Source organism: Triturus cristatus, chromosome 4_2, assembly GCF_964204655.1.
Source record: "Triturus cristatus chromosome 4_2, aTriCri1.1, whole genome shotgun sequence".
NCBI lineage: Eukaryota > Metazoa > Chordata > Amphibia > Caudata > Salamandridae > Triturus > Triturus cristatus.
The window spans coordinates 636,181,344-636,200,959 of NC_140586.1; the positions used below are offsets into that span (position 1 = coordinate 636,181,344).

At 43.5% G+C, this 19,616-nt stretch overlaps 1 protein-coding gene across 1 annotated transcript in view; it reads right to left on the minus strand.

The window, feature by feature from the left end:
- The window catches only part of LOC146834787 (interleukin-12 receptor subunit beta-2-like), a 745,756-nt gene that overhangs the window by 24,128 nt on the left and 702,012 nt on the right, over positions 1-19,616 (minus strand). The window contains exon 14 of the mRNA XM_085602323.1: positions 165-279. Within this exon, the coding sequence (XP_085458449.1) occupies positions 165-279 (115 nt within the window). The remainder of the gene's footprint in view (positions 1-164; positions 280-19,616) is intronic.

Consider the following 19,616-nt stretch of genomic DNA (forward strand, 5'->3'; position numbering starts at 1 on the left):
GAGAGAACCAAGCAGATGCCTTGAAAACAAAAAGCACATCTTCTTGAACGATTCGGTGGTGGTCCCATCCTCTTAGGACCACCCCAAGCACAGTTATTGGCAAAAATACAATCCCAATCCCAATACAAACGTATTACTTCTTTTTAAATTTAGAAATTGATTACCTTTCTCTTATTTTCTTTCTGGAAACTAATACCAAAAGAAAGATTGTAAGAAGAATTGCACCAAAACTTGTTGTCAGCAGGATTATAAGAAAATTCTCATTGTTGTTTTTAAGACCTAAAAGAAAAATTGTAGGATTATTTTCCTGCCAACTAAACAGACTGCCTTCAAAATACATTGGGAGAATGCATCATAGTTACGATATGTATTCAAAAGGAGTCAACAGCATATTTTGGATGACTGCAATATTATGTGTACACGACCATTAAATATGAACAAGGTCCTGTAACTTCAGGATGAAACAGTGAAAATACCCTTCTCTCTGTGTTATAATTTTACATTTTTCTTAGACAATAGCCTGAAGGTCCAAGAGGTGTGAAATATCCGAAAAGCTATTGAAGTAATTCGAAAATGATTCTGGAATTCAGAGTTTTTAAACGAATTCAGACTTCCAGAAACACGTTTGAAGGTTTTGCAAGGACCCTAGCATTCCCCGCTATACAATGCTTGTACACATGTTTTGCCCATTCTCCGTGTGGATTTGAAAGACAACTTTGACTGCAAAGAAGTACGTGGATTTAGCCCTCTGGTGCTTTAAAATCTGTTTTGCCTTTTACATTGCATTTGCTTAAGCACCAGAAAACAGGAAGACTGTGTTTCTGGGAAAGGACTAACGTAGAATAGCCAGAAACATGACTGCAAGAGATGCAATGGAATAGATGAAAACAGAAGAGGAATAAAGGCTCAGGTTTGAGATTAAGCTAACGACAACTGATTCTTTACATAGTAACCTCATTGAGCTCAAGTTAAATCAGATAATAAAATGAGAAAGGAAAGAAGAGGCATTTTAAAAACGCGGACTCCATGAGCGACTTACAAGTTCATAACATCCCAGTACCGCACTAGAAATAAAGGTAAACATTAAATGCATAAATACATTCAAAACTTTCATAGCACACTTCTGCAGACTGAACCACCTTAAGGTGCTTCTTACTTGGATTGATTAAGAGACAGATAGAGAATGGGTGAACAGGAAGCAGGACTGTTGGCTGATGGACCTCAGTCTATTCTGCATAGGTAAACAGGGAACTCTCAGGATACTGTGTATCATTTTTGTTAGTTCGAACATAGCGGTACAGCAAATCCAAGGGAAAATATAAGAGGAGGAGTCCAACCAAACAGCTATTACATTTTGGAAATAAAAAAAAATAAAAGTCCTACCGAGGTCTAGGTATAAAGACAACATATTGAAAATCAAAATACTTCAAAAATGTTAAAAGCAAGATCAAGGGATCAAAAGCTACAGCAAAAACAAATTTGATTAAAAATAAGAGACATATCCAGCTCTGGATAACAAATAAAGCCTAAGAGAATAGTTCCTTTATCCACAATGTCCATTAGAGATAGCTGAACATTGAGGTTGCTCATTTAAGGGATAGCAGTCAACCCTTGGAAGACCAGACAGATGGGCTGGTGAAAGGTCGATTACCTTGGGTTGATGCTCTGATGGAAATGCTGTAGAACTTTTCAAAGAGGTCCACGCGCTTTAGCAAAGCCCAGAAAAACATTAGATTAGGATCCAAAGCTCAGCCTACATGGTAATACTGTTAAGGGATCCCCACAACCACATAGTTCTGCACAGTACTTCCCTGTCATGAACTTTCACAGGCCACCCTCTGCAGCTGATATGCTTTTACTTTCTATATGCTCAGAGCACAATCACACAATTCCAGGTCAGTTCATGGGGACAATTTACAAACTGCTTACCCTTTTCTGTGCAAACACGCAAACCACTGAGCTTGAAGAGGACCTGTGAAGCTGCCACGTAGGGAGGATGGAGTGAGACCACATGCTGGATGTTAGAACTGGGGGTCTCTACTTGGCAGAGGTAGGTACCTTTGACCAAATAGGGACCCTTGCTTCTTGTCAGGGTAAGGGGTACATCCCTAAAATAACCCCTGCCAACCCCCTTGGAAGCTTGGCAAGAGCAGACAGGCTTATCTCAGAGGCAGTGTGTAAAGCATTTGTGAACACATACAGTAACACAGTGACAACACTACAGATTGACACCACACAAGTTGTAGTGTAAAAATAAGTATTTTTATATAGACTTAACACAAGACCACAAACGACAAAACCCACAATACTGTACTTTAAAAATGGTAGAAATAGATTAGTTCTCTTAAGGTGGTAAATGAGACACTTTGAGTTGAATGTACCTTAGGGTGCGTAACGCTATACAACGAAAGTGCTGCAGGGAAGGTGATGCGTCGGTTCCTTACACGCAAGAACGGTGATGCGTCGAGTCCCTACTGATGTGTAGCGGATGCGTCGGTTCTTCTCTGCGAGGGGAGGTGATGCGTCGGTTTCTTACTGCGCTTTCGTGGCGATGCGACCCGCAACGCCGTGATGTGATGAAGATCCGGTGTAATGCGACAAAGATGGCGTCTTCTTCTTGATGCGACATGATGCGTGCATGCCTGATGGCGACTGAACGATTCTTCTGAGCCATGATAGGCCCTGCGACACGCTTCCCGGTGATGCAAGGTGCTTCGGCGATGATGCGACAGCTGCAGCGACGGCGATACACTGCTCCATTGATGCAGCGGCATCTGATGCGACGTCGATCCTCTTCTCCAGCGATGCGACGACAGCGGCTGCGGCGGCGACACGCTTATTCTTTGTGAGTCGCGCTTCCAGTTCCTTGCGACAAGCAGTCCCTCAGAAAGCCCAGCACAGCAGCAGGCACTTCCAAAAGACTCTTTGGGAGCTGGTTGGTGAAGTCTGTTGTCCCTGAGACTTCAGCAGGAGGCAAGCTCTATCTCAAGCCCTTGGAGATCCTTCACAAGTTGATGAAAGTACACACAAAGTTCCTCTCTCCTTTCTTTGGCAGTTAGGCCACCACTGCAGGCCAATCCCCCAAGCAGCACTTCAGCAGCACCTCAGTCTCTCTGGTTCCTCTTCTCAGCAAAGGTTTCTTTTTGTTTCCCAAAAGTGATCTAAAGTTCTGAGGTCTGGGACCCCCTTTTTATACACCGTTTTTCTTTGTTCTCTGAAGGCAGAGAGGCCTTTGCCTAGTCCAAACCAGTTCTGGTCAGTCCTGGAGCAATCTGTTTACATGACTGCTTCTTTCCTTTCACAGTGCAGGGCAGGGACATCAGACGCACCACAGCAGGTGAAGCCAGCATTGTGGAGGGAAGGCACCGCCCTATTCACGTCCCAGGTGCAACTCCTCCCACCCATCTACATGCAGATCTCTCTATTCAGGCCTGTGCTGACTCACCATGTCTCCTGGAATCCCCCAGCCCCCCCGTCACTCAAACTCCAGACAAGGAATACACATCCTAGCAGAGGCTGGCTTGGATAGTTAGACAAGAAAATACCCACTTTCTAAAAGTGGTATTTTCAAACACAGAATGTTACAACTAACTTCACTTAAAGATGTATTTTATCATTCTGAGTTCAGGCATACTAAACTCGAATTTCTACCTAGTTCCCTGAGTCAGTTAGGATTATAAGATGAAATAATCAAACTTCCCATTCTGGCCTATGGAGAACAGGTAGCCTAGCAATTGTGAAAAACGAAAATGGCTGTTATTCACTATTAAGACATGCCACACACACCAGGGCATGCTTCTGTGGGTGGCACAATCAGTGCTGCAAGCCCACCAGCAGCATTTGGTTTACAAGCCCTGGGCACACTCAGTGCACTGTACTAGGGTCTGACAAGTAAACCAAACCAACCAATCATGGGATCACTAATCCATTCATCAATTTACCATAGGGAGCAAAGCACTGTGGCACTGACAGCAGTGGCACAGTGCCCAAAGCATCTGTAACCAGCAAAAATACATGAGGCAACTGCAAAAAATGGAAGGGAGACCCACGGCAAGGTGCCAGGTCTAACACTGGACTTACTACAAGTCCCGGCTCAGTCTGTCTTCTGTGCACGTGCTCCAAATCTGTGATTCCATGTAAAGGTTGGCTTAAACCTACATCAGATGGCAATTCAACAAGGTAGTTTGACATATGGATTTGCTTGGTTCCTGGATTTTGTTCGACAGACTACTTGTTCAACTCTTTCAAATGTTTTTGTCTGTCTCATTGAAGCTAATCGAACTTAAGCGAGAATTCCCTCACTTTTGTACTTTGTTTTTGCTTCTTTTCTACTCCTCTGTGCATATAGATGAGTGTTTTTTTCCTAAGAAAAGTAGCAGATTCTGGAATTATCTATAATCCTTACCTTATCTCTTCTCAAGGGTGGTTCCTTCTCCATGTTATGTTGTTATGTTAATTTATTTTATAATGCGCACAGCTACCCAAAAAGAGTTTCCCAGCGCAAGCCTGGAAGGAGCCTCTGAAAAAGATAAAGATCAATCATTGAACAGCCAAGTTTTTAGTTGTTTGCGGAAATTTTAATACAGTGTTTCTTTGCGAATCAAAGAGGGGAGAGAATTCCACAGGAGTAGACCGAGGTAGGAAAAGGAGCGGCCACCCATTCTTACAAGTTTGATCCTCGGAATCTCAAATTTTTCTTGAATAAAAGAGCGTAGCAAACGAGAAGGTTGATAGGGGCGTACCAAATTTTGCAGGTATTTAGGTGCAGTGCTGGTGCCGGTCTTGATCTTAAACATATAGCTCAGGGCTTTAAATTTTGTTCGATTTTCCACCCTGAGCCAGTGCAGGTCTCTCAAGGTATTAGAGGTAGAGGACATTCTTGGGATTCTGCAGAGCAATCTCGCTGCAGAATTCTGTACCACCTGAAGTTTACGCAACACATCCCTATTAGCGCCCAAAAAGAGGATGTTCCCATAGTCCAGTCGGGATGTTACATGTGCCTGGACTACAGTCTTTTGGGTAGCAATAGGCAGCATCCAAATGATTTTCTTTAGCCATTTTAAGATGGTGAAACAGGTGGCTGCAGTTTTTATTGCATGTTGTTTCATAGACAATTTATTGTCTATGATGAATCCCAAATTGCGGACCTGAGTGGAGGGCAAGGGTAAAGGCCCCATTACATCAGGCCAATGTTGTGGACTCCAAGAATAAAGACTTCTGTTTTTCCCCATTGAGCGTGAGTAGATTTAATTGCATCCAAGATGCAACATTAATCAAGCCCAATTGCAGGGTGGAAGGTCCAGATATTTTTTCCGCCGATAGGGAAAAAATAATCTGGGTGTCATCGGCATAAGAAAAGAGCGACAGCCCCGCTTCTTCTACAATCGCTGCCAGAGGTTGTACATATATGTTAAACAGAAGAGGATTTAGAATTGATCCTTGTGGTACCCCATACGGAGAGGAATAGACCTTTGAGGAAGCCCTAGATGAGAACACTTGGAATGTCCGCTTAGATAAAAAAGAGGATAACCAACCAAGTGCAGATCCTGAAATGCCCAGAGATTGTAAGGACCTGATTAATACGGTATGAGAAACCGTATCAAATGCGGCCCTTAGGTCTAACAATATAAGGGCCACTGTATTCCCTGCATCCAAGTGTTGTCGTAACATTACGGTAACGCCAAGAAGGGTTGTCTCAGTTGAGAAACCCGCTCTAGAAGAATGTAAAAAATTAGAGGATTCAACAAGCGTGGTCAATTGTGAGTTTACGTGCTTTTTCCAAAACTTTGGAAAACACAGGACGTATGGAGATAGGCCTAAATGGGCCTAAATTTAGCAGGCTGGGTGGGATCAGCATTTGCCTTTTTCAACAAAGGAAGGACCATGGCATGTTTCCAATCAGGCGGCATCAAAGCCTCTTGAAGCGAGGCATTAAGTAATTCCATAACAATTCTCAAAGATGGCTGTTCAAATTGGAGGAGTACAGAAGCCGGAAGAGGGTCACAGGGAGAGCCGATTTAATGCTAGCTAGAATCTTTTTAAAAGAGCTAATATTAAGATGCGCCCACTTCTCTAGATTTATAAGAGGTTCAGCAACAACAGTGGGTTCAAGAAAGGAGATAGACTGAGTAGGTGCCATTGCGCTAGTTCCATCTAGTTAGATATATTTGCTCCACTTTATTTATAGAGAAATTAGCAAGAGTGTTGCATGGCAATTCATCCAAGACAGGAGAGCTAGGCTGCGTGCCTGAACCTGCTAACTTCTTAACCATAGAGAACAGAGTGCAAGAGCAATTCGGCACCCTCGAAATAGTAGAGGAAACATGCTCTGCTCGAGCTATTTTACATAAAGCTTGATATTTTTTTAGAGCAGTTTTATATATGAGTTTAGATTCGGGAGAGTAATTCTTCCTCCAATATTTTTCCATGAGCTTACACCTACTTTTTTCAATTTTTAGTTGCTCTGTAAACCAGGGAGCAAGGGGACAATGATTATTCAATTTTTTCACAGAAAGTGGAAGACAGGCGTTAGTTGCCTTAGAAATCCAATTATAGATAATTTCCAAAGATGAAAGTGATATAAGGTCAAAACTAGGGGCAATATTTGACAGGTTTTGATTACATTTTTCTATGTCCAATTTGCCCCAGTTCCTAGACTGGGCATGTGTACCAGGTATCGGTAAAACCAGGTTTCATGGGGTTGTATATTGAAACTTGACAGCGAAGTGGTCTGACCAGCATAAAGGGAGAGCAGGTGGGCAGTTAATATGAGACAAGTTGGAGAAGATAGGATCCAATAAGTGACCAGCTGTATGCGTTGGGCCACTATTGCAGAGTAGTAAATTAATTGCAGAGAAGTCTGCAATCAATGCCCTGCTCGCAGTACATTCATTATTATCAAAGTGAAGATTTAAATCACCCAAGACTGTAAAGTTAGCCATTTTGAGTAAATGATGAGCTATCAAATCTGGGAGTAAAGACACCCAAAAACCAGCCGGTCCTGGGGGTCGGTAGATCAATACCACAGATAGGGTAAACTGGGCAGTCAGAGTAAGTTTAAAAAGAGCAGCTTCACAATCAACAAGCGGAAAATCCTCAAATTTACATGAATGATATTTTATAAAACTTATCGCGATGCCTCCTCCTTTCCTAGAGGTTCTATCTTTTCTGACTATGGCATAGTTGTCAGGTAGGGCAGTAGCCACGTCCGGTCCTGAGCTTGTGTTTAGCCATGTTTCTGTTAAAAAAATTGCATTAGGTTCTTCACTGCTCAGCAAATTAAAAATGTCCTCCTTATGTTTAGGGAGGGAATGACAGTTAATATTCTAACAATTATAGATTTTATTTGAGGGAAATCCATAATTTCGCTGGAAACAGGAACCATCTATAATGGAACTGTTAAAAACATTTGAGAAATGGCTGCGAAAACGCTAATTGCAACATGAGCAGGAGGTGTTAACCTCTAAGGGACAAAGTAGATTACAGTCAGTGCCGGTCTTACCACGTAAGCTCAGCAGTTGTTCGGGAGAGTGTTGAATTAAAAGCGTGTGGGGAGTTACAATTTGGGAATAATGGGTGGCCCCTGGTCCCGGTCGGTCTCGGATGGTCGTAGACAGTATTGCCTTTGGCGCACCATCGGCGCGCCGCCGGTGCGCGCGCTTTGCGTGTCCACTGCGCATCCGAGCCATGGCCTTTAAATGTAGGTAGTGAACGGGCGGTGTGCAACGAGTGGAGCGCTGACCTCAATCAGCACATGGAAAATGGCCGCCAGTGACGGATCGAGTCCCGGTAAAAAGTTATGTTCAAAGGAGTTTAACACACTACACATACAGTAACAAACAAAAAGTAGCAGCAAGAAAATCACCCCGTATCATTAAAAATTTCCTTAAAAAATTTCCCCAGAACAATTCAATTTAAAAATTCCCTTGAAAAAACGAAATTAGCAGCAAGTAGACAAGGTTCCCCCAAACAGTTGTAGACTTTTTAAATTTTCCCTTCAATAGCAGCAATTTTAGCATTAATAATTCAGATCACCTTACAAGCCATCCATCTACTCTATAGAACAACGCTCTTCACTAGGTCTCTCACCACTTCCACCTGTGGTGCAAGCCAGACGTTTTCAAACAAATAGCTAATCTTTAAGCATAGTGTGTTTGAAAAAGGTAGTTGTGTACATGGCCATTGATCTCCATGTGTATCTGGCCTTAAAGGCGTTTTCCAAAGTTATTGACATCGCCAGAAGTTCTGGAATTCTTTCAGGACCACAGGGTTGTTCTTAATTCTTAATTAGATGCAGACTCAAAAATCTTCAGGACTTGATTTTCCGCAAACAGTTGACATGGTATAGGGCTCTTTGTGGTGAGTGCCTTTCTTTGGGTCCAGGAGCTTTCACAGCACACAGACCTTTAAGCACGTACCTTCCAGCATGTGCGTCATCCTGGTCAGACAGGTGCAAACAGCTCTGAAGGGACAGGCAACGAAATTGAATTGCCCAGTTACGGCCCAGAGTCCTAGTAGATTTAAGTCAGTGTTCAGAACATTCTTCCAGTGTACCCGTGGGTGGTGGTAGACGTTCCTCTTGCATAGAGCACTGAGATATTTCTTTTTCATCAGCTTTCCAAGTAAGTTCTAAAGTGCCAATGGGCCAAAGAAGCCGTCCTAAAAGGCATACTTGTATGCTATTGGTGGACAACCCAAAACCAATCTATGAAAACTTCTCAGTTTTAGTCCCTGTGCCTAATGCATTCCCTCTTTTCCCGAGTACTTTTCAAGATGGTATTGAAGAACTCTGGTACTAAGGGGCTCTTTTGTCCTTCCCAACCCCACCTACTGTCAACCTGTCCAGCCCAGCCCACTTCAAAGGGCATCTAGCCATTCTTGCTAACACAGTTCTAGAAACCCATGTTGAATGTTGGTCACTGAGTGTCAACAGTTCATTTCATTACCAAATGTCAATGGAGACGCTCTCCCAGTTGTTGGTCTCTGGGCGGTGAAACCCCTGCTGAATGTTAGAGGCAATCGATGTCGGGAGTTGTTTGCATTGCCAAATGCCATGGGAGAAGCTCTCCTAGATGCTGTTCTTCTCCATTTTTCTTCTAAGATGACCTAGTAGAGAGATGACCCAAGATAAGAACTGATCTGGCTCTGGGGCAGAAGGAAAAATACTGTGCTTAGAGGGCTTCAGCTAAAGCATGAATCTCTTAGCTCATTGTAATTTTAGTCGATGCTCAACTCAAAATCCATCCAGCTACATTGAATAACTTTAATCTCTAAATATTTTAAGTTTATCAAACCAGATTACATTTGAGATATCATTTTGAAGTGTGTTGCATTTCCTAGAATTGGGACACAAATAGTGAAGTAACATTGGCATTTAAAAGAGAAATGTGTGCAGGGAAATCTGTCAGCTATCTGTGCAGCAATAAGTAACTTCTAAAGCGACTCTAGAGGAAACATATCTTGCACCCTAGCTTTTCATAACTAACCCCACAGAATTACAATACTGCTGATTTACAAGGAGAGAATTAATATTATAACATTCCAAGTGGCAGCTAGTGATAACCTACGCCCATGTTAGCACAATGAAACTAGAGTTCCAACTCAAAAGAACTAAAACGAAAAACGAAAAAATAGAGGTGGCCTTTCTCAAACGTTACTTTTCTTGCACAAAGTGGTTAGCCTTGGTGTGGATATTCAGATATGTTTCATAGCAAGATGTGAGTTCTGTCAATTATCTGCCACATTCAAGCCAAGTTCAAGCTGTGGTAGGGTGTTCACATGGGTAAACCGAGCATTGTTATGTTTCTCTTCTATGGGTGGATATGTGTGTAAGGGAGGTGCCTTGAACATGTGTGCCATTAGTTAGGTACATGTAGTCCTAGGGCTTATTTCCAGTTACCAATCTATCTTTAGTATTTGGACCAACTTGTGGTTTCTAGTTAGGCTGTGATGCAACCTGTTGGCCTAGCTGAGAATGGAGCTGATACTATGGTTCACATTTATCAGTGATTATTTTGGGAAGTGTCATATTAATAGTACAATGTCTAGAAACAACAGATAGATTCCGCACATCAAAAATATTTTACTGTCTCAAATGGACCGCCGATGGTGGTGGTGATTCAAATTTAGGAACAGTAGTTTTGTTTGGAGTCATTCACATTTGAAAGGTCTATGGCCATATATGATGCAATGTCCGGCATGCGGGTTTCGAATACCCAGAGCTATTTTTTCTTACATGTTACACATGTTGGCTTTCATCAGTGCTTAGGGCAGTAAAAGAGGTCATGGCCACCTTGGCCTTCATGAGATGATGGAGTTAGATGCTAAGGGGAAAAATGTATATGGATGCTTCTTGTGGGGCTTCACAAGACTTTGACAGGACAGGAAGAGGCCTGGTGTACACCAATGATGTTTTTTAAGCAGGTTCCCAGGCCCTTCCCCTCCCTGGACTGTACTTGGACCAGATCCCCGATGGGTGAAAGCCCTCGTGGCTGAGGCTCCTGCCTCTTCTCCAGCCTCTTCTCCAGCTTCACTCTCACTCTCTAGCTCCTCTGTGCCTCTTCACTCTTGATCATCTGCCTCTCACTCGTTGCTCTTCTTCCACTCACTGTTTGCTCATTTGTGCACTGTTTGCTCTTTTCTCTCCCTCTATGCTCTCTTTTGCACTTCTTGCTACTTTTTGCACTGTTTGCCCTTTTTCTCACTCCGTGCTCTCTTTTTCACTTGTTTGCCCTTTTTTGTCACTCTTTGCTCATTGTTTCACTCTTTGCTCATTGTTACACGCTTTGCTCCTTTTGCACCCAGTGTTCTCCTTTTCACTCTTTGCTCTTTCTCACTTCTGTTACACTTCTTCTGCTTCTTTTGCCCTGACATCTCTTGGTGCCCTGTTTTCCTACCTCCCGCACCTCTACCCTCCTCCCCCAGCTCCTTACTTGCTTCTTCCTGCTCCCTGCTCCTTTTCCTGTATTCCCACCAAGTCCAACATAATGGTGGCAAGCTATTGTGTGTCCATCCGCGGCTAGCCCACACCCAGCACCACGATTCCTGGTCCTTCTGTCCCCCCACACCACTCTGCCACTTTCCTCTGATATCCTAACGAGGGACACCCATCCCCACATTGCTGTTGCCCCATACTGCACAACACAGAAGGAGCTTTCGCTTGCACCCACTGCTGCTTTGCATTCAGCATCACCCATGCCTACCACACCTCCTACACAAAATGCACATATTACACCTCCTGCTCCTACCTACAAATATGCACCACAAGACAATCTATCATGCTGTTGAAAGCGCAACTAAAAAGCATGCTTCACCCTCATCAGCGGCTTCAAGCTCTGGTAGAGGTAGAATTTAGTGGGTAGTCGTATTTGAGGATAGCAACTTGATCTTGGATTTAGGGAACCAAAGGTTTTTTGAAAATCTTGGAGCTGGTGCATTGGTATGCCTAGAATCCATTTGAAAGGGAATCTAATGTGCATTGCATATAAAATATGAATGTGCAATCACACCACAAGCAGAGTCAATAAACCAGGAACTCTTCATTTTACAAATATAGCTATGCCTGTAAGAAACGGTTTGTCCATTTGCAAGAGATGTACATACGGTTAGATTAAAATCTGTAGGTCTCAGACATCTGAGTAGATTGTAACGCCAGCCTGTAGAGTGTGATCACAAGGTGTTCACAGGAACTCAGTAGTAAAAAACCTATATTTCTGCTAATTATCTTTTGCTATAGAAAGTGCCAAAACAAAAAAAAGGTTCGGATAGGGAGCTGGATCCGAACCCCCGCAACTTTACTGTACACCCTGCACAAGGTCTGATTGGGCAGAAACCCAATGTCACACGCATAATTTGTCTCCCCTGGTTTTTTGTCATGCGATTTATCCCAGAAAAAGGCAGTGTGATACAGGATTGAAGCATTGTATTGTAAGATACAGCAACATAGGCATCCCTCACTGGGAACTTTGAAACTCACCTACCTACCCAATGATTTTCCCTTTAAAATCAATTTCATCCTAAAGACGCTCTCAGGTCGCTGAAAAGAAAAGATCGCATTTGTCTTTCTGGTATGTAATGTTGAATGTCCTTTGTGTATTATTGCAATTTATCAAAGTACTTATCTGATGCATGATGCTGAATTACATGCGTTATTTGAGTGTTTTTATTTAGCACTAACCATGTGTTGGAGATATGGTATTGGTAGCATTATTATGTGCAGACAGGGAAGTGTATTCTTGGGAAAAGAGACTATTGTACGTGAGTTGTGCAGGAGAACACGCTAAACGTGTCCTAGATAGTAAAGTTTGAAACAAAAAATGATGGATAAACTGCGTTTTTCTCAGAAATTCAAGTTTGATTTGTATACGTAAGTGTGAAAAACACGTTGGCAGGTAAGTGAAGTTAAATAATCTTTGTGTGAGGGCTACTGCAGATGAATGGGGTGCTACTAGACGGGGTATTGGGTGATCTCAAGTGGAGAGATGGGTGTACAAAATAATGTGTCAAGGGCGTACATTGGCATGTATAACTGTGCATATTCTTGGGTTTAGTAGTTAATTTTCATGGGCAATCTATTGTTAAGAATGATCTAGTCGAACAAAATTCGGAAGAGGTGTAGGGGCATATCAGCAAGGCAATGCGATAAAATTATCGCTGCTTTAGCGTCCGTTTTCGAACGAAAAGCGGTGATAATTTTATCGCCCTATCAGCATGGACACGCTAACGCGTGAATCCATGCCTTAGCGCCTGTTTCCTGAACCTCCACATTGCATCTCTAATGACATGCAAAGTGGGCGTTCCTCCCCAAAATAACTGGAGAAATGTCGCTAACCGACATTTTTCCAATTATCAAGGTGTACGCTAACATGCAGAGCGATAAGAAAAGTAGCGCTAACCGCGGTTATCGCTACTTTCCTTACGCCTGCTTTTATTCTGATTTAGCCATGTAATCCAATGGGAGGTGGATTACATGGCTAAATCCACACTGCCTTATCAGCAAGGTATCGCCGGTCGCAGTGTGATTATCGCTGGATTTCCAGCGATAATTGCACTGTTTTGTGGCTAACGTATGGATTTCTATCGCTTGGGAGATAAGCGTTGCTGATAGCACGCTATCTCCACGATAGATTCCAGCGTTAGACTGCGACAATTATCCTCGCGCTAAGAGCGCTGAGCGATAATTATCGCAGTCCCTTGCTGATATGCCCCGTAATTCGTAAAAAGTTTAGGCAAAGTTTTAGTAAGAATTATGTTTGTGCATTGGTTCTAGACAGTAACACAAAGTGGGCTTAGCTGTAGACAGGATGGGCAATCCTGGACCCCCCCGCAGCCCTAGGGTCCACCACCTTCCTGGGGCTTTGATATGAAAAAACGCATGCAGCCACACAGGGCTAAATTCCGAAAGAAGGGGGGCCGAGGGACTACCTTCTGGAGCCATACATGGCCATGGGGACTGCTACCCCAAGGGCTGGCTCCTGCTATGTCCCGGGATGCCCACCCCCAGGACATAGCTGTTTACTATGGCTTTGCATGAGCTTTACCTCTCCCGCCAAACCACAGAAAAAGGTGCTTGCTTTCTGCTAGCGTTTTCAATGCTGTTGCTCGCTGAAAGAGGAGCACAATTCCTTTTACAGAGAGGGCGCTGTTAGCAGCTCCTTCTCTGTTAAAGCATTGCCGGCTCCAGCAGGAGACATGGAGTCAGAAGGGATCACAGGAGCCTTGAGGATCCCCCCCGGTCCCCAACAAAGTGGGTGCCCTCGGTGGGACCAGGGCAACCACAATTGAGGTCGAGCCCTGTGAAATGGGGTCCCCGTGCCGAAATCGACCAAAGAGAGAGCTGCGTGGCGCTCCTCCTTTTATTTTATTTTTTAATTTTTAAAAAAGGAGGCCGGGCCCCGGTAGATGGAATCCTGGGGCCAAATTAGGACAGCGAAGGGGGCTGCTCAGCCCCTCTCCGTTTTAGTTTAAAAAAAAATAAAAGGCATGGGGATGAGGTACCCTGGGCCGACATACGCCCTGGGAGGAGGGAGGCGGGGCATGCTACACCCTCCCCTATTCAAAATAGGCCTGGCCCTGGGGGATGGAGTCCCGATGCTCAAATTTGCCCAGGGAAGGAGGGTCACACTGCCCAATCCCCGAATCAAATGAACAAAAAAAAGATGAGCAAGTCGCCGGAGGTCCCGCTCCCTTTCACCACCGCTTTGCAAACACCCCTCCTGGTTAGGGAAGTAAATCCCCTTGGCTGCAAAGGGTCCTTGGGGGCCAACAAGTCCTCCTGTTACCGCCAGGAAGTCCCAAGCAGCGTGATTGATGAGAGGTTGTCGGAGACCACGCCGCCTTTCTCCACCACTCTGCAAACGCCGCTCCTGGTGCATGGCTGGTTGTGGGATTTCGTGACGTCCTCTTGGATGCTGAGGGCCCTTGGGGGCCCAGAAGCCCTCCTGTTACCTCCAGTAAGTCCAACACAGCAGAGTTTCGGACAACTGGCTGGAGGCCCTGCCATTTTCTCCCTCACCCTGTAAACGCGACTACTAGTTAAAAAATCATAGAAATTCACTTAAAAAACCAAAGTTCACAGGGACATTACAGTTAGGCTCAGATTTCACTCATACAAAACCAGTGAAATTCATAAGTTATAGTAACCAGAGCTAACTATAAATTATGCCCCCCACAATGCACTGCTTATGACCCCACATATTACATTACTCATGACATAGTCAGTGACATCACTGATGACATTTCAAATGACATCACTGATGACATCATCCTCGGCAGAGTTCGGCCCTGGGGACCCCATCTCCAAGGCCCGGCCTCTAGTGGGGGTGCCCTGGTCCCACTCAGGGCACTCACTTTGTGCAGTTGGGGACCACAAGGGGAGCTTGAAGGCCCACGTGGTCCTTGTCGGTCTCCCCCCTCCTGCGGGAGCCGGCATTGCTTTGAGGTTCACTGACAAAATATTGATGTTAAAAATATAGAAGTGAAAATATTGACTCCCTATACTTAAACACTTAAGAACAAAAATATTGAAACAAAAATATAGATGTAAAAAATATAGTTGTGCAAAATATCAATTTGTTTCATATATATATATATATATATGTATATATATATATATATATGTATATAATATAAAATAATACAATTAATATGAAAAATAAAGGAGCTTTAATACAAATATAACAAATAAACATAGTTCATAAAAGACACATACATAATAATTATAATGTATATATTATTTACTTTAAAACAATAAACTATTAATTTAAATGTATTTTCTCATTTTAAAATTATATAAAAATGTACACACATATATATATATATTTATTTCCAAGAATGTATCCAAGAGGCCAAGGACGCACTCAACAGCAGTAAATTCAACTGAATTATTTCAAGGTAAGGAAAACCGGCTATTGTCCCTGATTTACTCTGCCGGACCGGTTTCTGAGCCTCCCTGCTCCTTCATCAAAAGCATCAAAGGATTTCTGCAGGCTTCTCAAAAACACACTTGCGCTGTATGTTGATTTAGTACCTGCCCCTCAGAGGGCCTCACAGGTGAGTAATTTTCACATGGCATGCTGGCTGTTGTAGTGGGTTTGAATTTTTTTTTTCCCTGCAGTGGGTTCAGCATTAATCCAGTGTTTTCATCTAATATTCCCTAGGCAGAAAGTAAATCAGGGACACACTGCCGGTTTTCCTTCCATTGAAAGAATTCAGTCAAATTTACTGCTGTTGTGGGCGTCCTTGGCCTCTATATATATATTCACTGAAAAAACCATAGGTTTCAGGGACGTTATGGTTAGTTGGACATTTCACTCGTACAAAACCAGAGAAATTCTGCCGTTATAATTAGTTCAGCTAACTATAACTCGCGCACCCACAATGCACTGCTGATGACGTCACATATTACATCATTCATGACGTGGTCAGTGACATCACTGATGACATCACTAATGACATCACTGATGACATCATCCACATGATTATCTGATGCCTGGTATCTGATTAAGAGAGATGCAGAAAGAACCAACAGAGGAGCAGAAAGAGGCCTTGTTGCAAAGTCAGTGGCATGCTAAAAGACACTTAGAATACAGTGAAAACACCTACATACACTAGGGAACACTATGCGTTGGGGTACCCCTGTGAGTGGCATGACCTCCTCTGTAAGGCCCTAGTACATAATAGGGCGGGGGATTAAAACTACCTCTAAGTCAGAGATGCAGAAAGATGCTTCTTTAAGTAGTAGTCACGTTTGCAGAGTGGTGGAGAAAGGGTGCTGGGCCTCCGACTAGTGCTCAGGAATTCCTCTGCGTAGGACTTACAGGAGGTACCATCAGGGCTTCTTGGCCCCCAAACTCCCTCAGGAGTAAATTGGACTTCATCCCTCATCCCGTATTCTGCCAGGAGGCACGTTTGCAGAGTGGTGGAGAAAGGGGGTCATGGCCTCCGAAGACGTCTTAGCAATCTCACTGCGTGGGATTTACTGGAGGTAACAAGAGGGGTAGTTGGCCCCCAAGGACGTCATTGGTGGCCAATTACCCCTCCTATTACCTCCAGTAAGTCCCACACAGCAGCATTGGTAAGTACTCGTAGCAGGCCATGCCCCCTTTGCCCACCACTCTACAAACGCGTCCCCTGGTGCACCCTTGGATGGGGATTGTAGTCCCCTTCGCTGCTGGGGATCCTTTAGGGGCCAACTCCAGTAAGCCCCACACAGTGGGATTGCTGAGAGGTGGACAAAGGCCACACCCCCTTTCTCCACCACTCTGCAAACACAACCCCCTGGCACGTTCAAAGTTGGGGGATTAGGTCCTCTTGAATACTGAGGGTTCCCTGGGGGCCAACTAGCCCACTAGGTACCTCCAGTAAGCGGCACACATCTGGATAGCAAAGAGGTGGTCCGAGGCCATGCCCCCTTTTTACACCATTCTACAAACATGCCTCTTGGTGCACTGCTGCTCGGGGGATGAAGTCCACTTGTGTCCTCATCGCCCCACCAGGGGGTCGCATTTGCAAAGTGGTGGAGAAAGGGGGCGTGGCTTTGTCCACCTCTCAGCAATCCCACTGTGTGAGGCTTACTGGAGGTGAGAGGTAGGCTAGTTGGCCCCTAAAGGAGCCCCAGCAGGATTTAAATATTTAGTGCCCCGGGGAGGTGGTGGTCCCTGGAGCAGTGTGGGAAGGCTCAAGCCCCCCAACACCAATTATTTGTTATAGCCCCAGGGTTTTGGCAGTCTCTGGGGCTTGGGGGGGGGGGCCTGCAAGGACCCCACCCTAATTTTGAGAAAGCCCTGGGGAGGTGGTGGTCCCTGGGGCTTGGGGGGCCTACAAGGCCACCCACTCTAATTTTGATTATGCCCCGGGGAGGTGGCGGTCCCAGGGTCTGTGGGGGCCACCACACCATAAATAGTATTGCCCCAGGACCTGCCCCACCCGGGGGGCTTTTTAACAAATGAAGAGCAGGAACCTGCACTTCATTTTTGTTTTATAATTTCAGCTGGATTCGCGCACACAGCGCAAATTCGGCCGAATTATTTTTATAAAAAGTCTTTTTCGGGCCCTTACTGTCCTTGTGGGACCCCCTGAGCAAGCCTAGGGGGTCAGGGTGTTGCTACCTTGCCCCCTTTTCTTCATTTTCCACTTCCCCCCCCCCCTTTTTCTTGTGACTCAGTTACCGAGTCACGAGATGGCTGCCAACACTTCCTTGTTTGGGGTGTTGGCAGCCAATCAGAGGGAAGCTCGTGCCTGGGAGGGTCCGCGAACCCTCCTTGGTGCTCAGATATCGATATTTTTATTTCTTGAATTTCTCAAAAACTACTAAATGGATTTACACCATTTAAAAAAAAGTTTGCTTTCTGGACCAAGACCTACCTTTTTGCCAAATTTGGTGTTAGTCCGCTCAGCAGTTCGGGCTGTAGGCTGTTCCAATTTTTCCTATGGAAATTAACATGGGGAAAACGCTTTTTGAGACCCCCCTTTTTTCTTGGTTCCTGCTTGACGAATCACCCTGAAACCTTGACCCAAGTGAACCTTTTTTCTGGAAAATTTTGCGAAGATTCGTCAAACGGCGCCAAAGATATTGGCAAAATTAAGGTCTTAACTATAACTACCTACCAATAACATAAAATCTAATTACAAAAACATTCTATTACAAATTAAAACATTCCTACTCCTGTGAGTGTAACAGTAGGGAAAGTGTTGTATAGCGGAGGGGTAAAAATTGCTATTCCCATTCCACTGATCCAATGAGTGCAACAGTAGGGAAAGTGTCAGATAGCGGCGGGTAAAAATTACTATTTCCATTCCAGTGAGTGCAACAGTAGGGAAAGTGTTGGATAGCGGAGGGGTAAAAATTACTATTCCCACTCCAGTGAGTGAAACAGTAGGGAAAATGTCAGATAGCAGAGAGGTAAAAATTACTACTCCCACCCCAGTGAGTGTAACAGAAGGGAAAGTGTCGGATAGCGGAGGGGTAGAAATTACTATTCTCACTCGAGTGAGTGAAACAGTAGGGAAAGTGTTGGATAGCAGAGGGGTAAAAATTACTATTCCCACTCCGGTGAGTGCAACAGTAGGGAAAGTGTTGGACATCAGAGGGGTAAAAATTACTATTCCCACTCCAGTGAGTGAAACAGTAGGGAAAGTGTTGGATATTTTCAAACAAATAAATATTTTTAATTAGAAATCATTTGAAACAAAAGCATTATTTATTACATAAGTTAACTTTTATTTATTTCCTACCCTCTAACACCACACAATTCACAACCCACATCTAAATATAAAAACAATATACTTCCATAATAAACATAAATAGTTACCAATTAAAGAAATAATATTAAACAACTAATTAAAACTCATAAAAATTAATTAACTTCCCACACTTAACCCCTATAATCCCCACAACCCACAGCTAAAATTAAACTGTAAAAATTAGTTACACAATTAAAACTTGTTTACAATTAAAACTCTAATAGTGATAGTATAACCACTTAAAGTACACAGAGATGTAGCCAAAGCCATGCCCCCTCATTTATGATGAAAATGTTATATATTATATGATGTTGTTTAACTGACGGATGCTGATTTATGATAGTTGGACTGGTAGGGGAGGATTATAACATTGCTTGTCTCAGCCCATACAGGGCTTGACTAAGGTACATATTAGAGAGGCGAGTTGAAATATGGTTCATCAGATATATATGACATGGAATATGCAAACCTAATGTAAATAATAGAGTCCTCACAAAATCGGGAAGGTTATAAATGTCTGACAGTTACCCTTTCTACCATGCCCAATTCTACCGACATTGTCATTAAGGAACATTGGTTGGCACAATGAATTGTCATCATTGATTCTATACCTCAATAATGGTTTATGATTTACATGTTTTATTAGGCCCTGATTAGTAAAGAGAATGAAACATCTAATGAATAAGGACACCAATAGCAATTGTCATTTTGGTCTGGATAAGAATGACCGTAATTGTTGATGTCTGCCCATTCAGGGCACAACTTAATTAATACATGTCAAATTGACTTTGGTGATGATTTCTTGGTATACTATTTTTCCATGAATTTGATTGAAAAGAAAAAAGACTAATGGGATGGTATAAATTTGAATTATG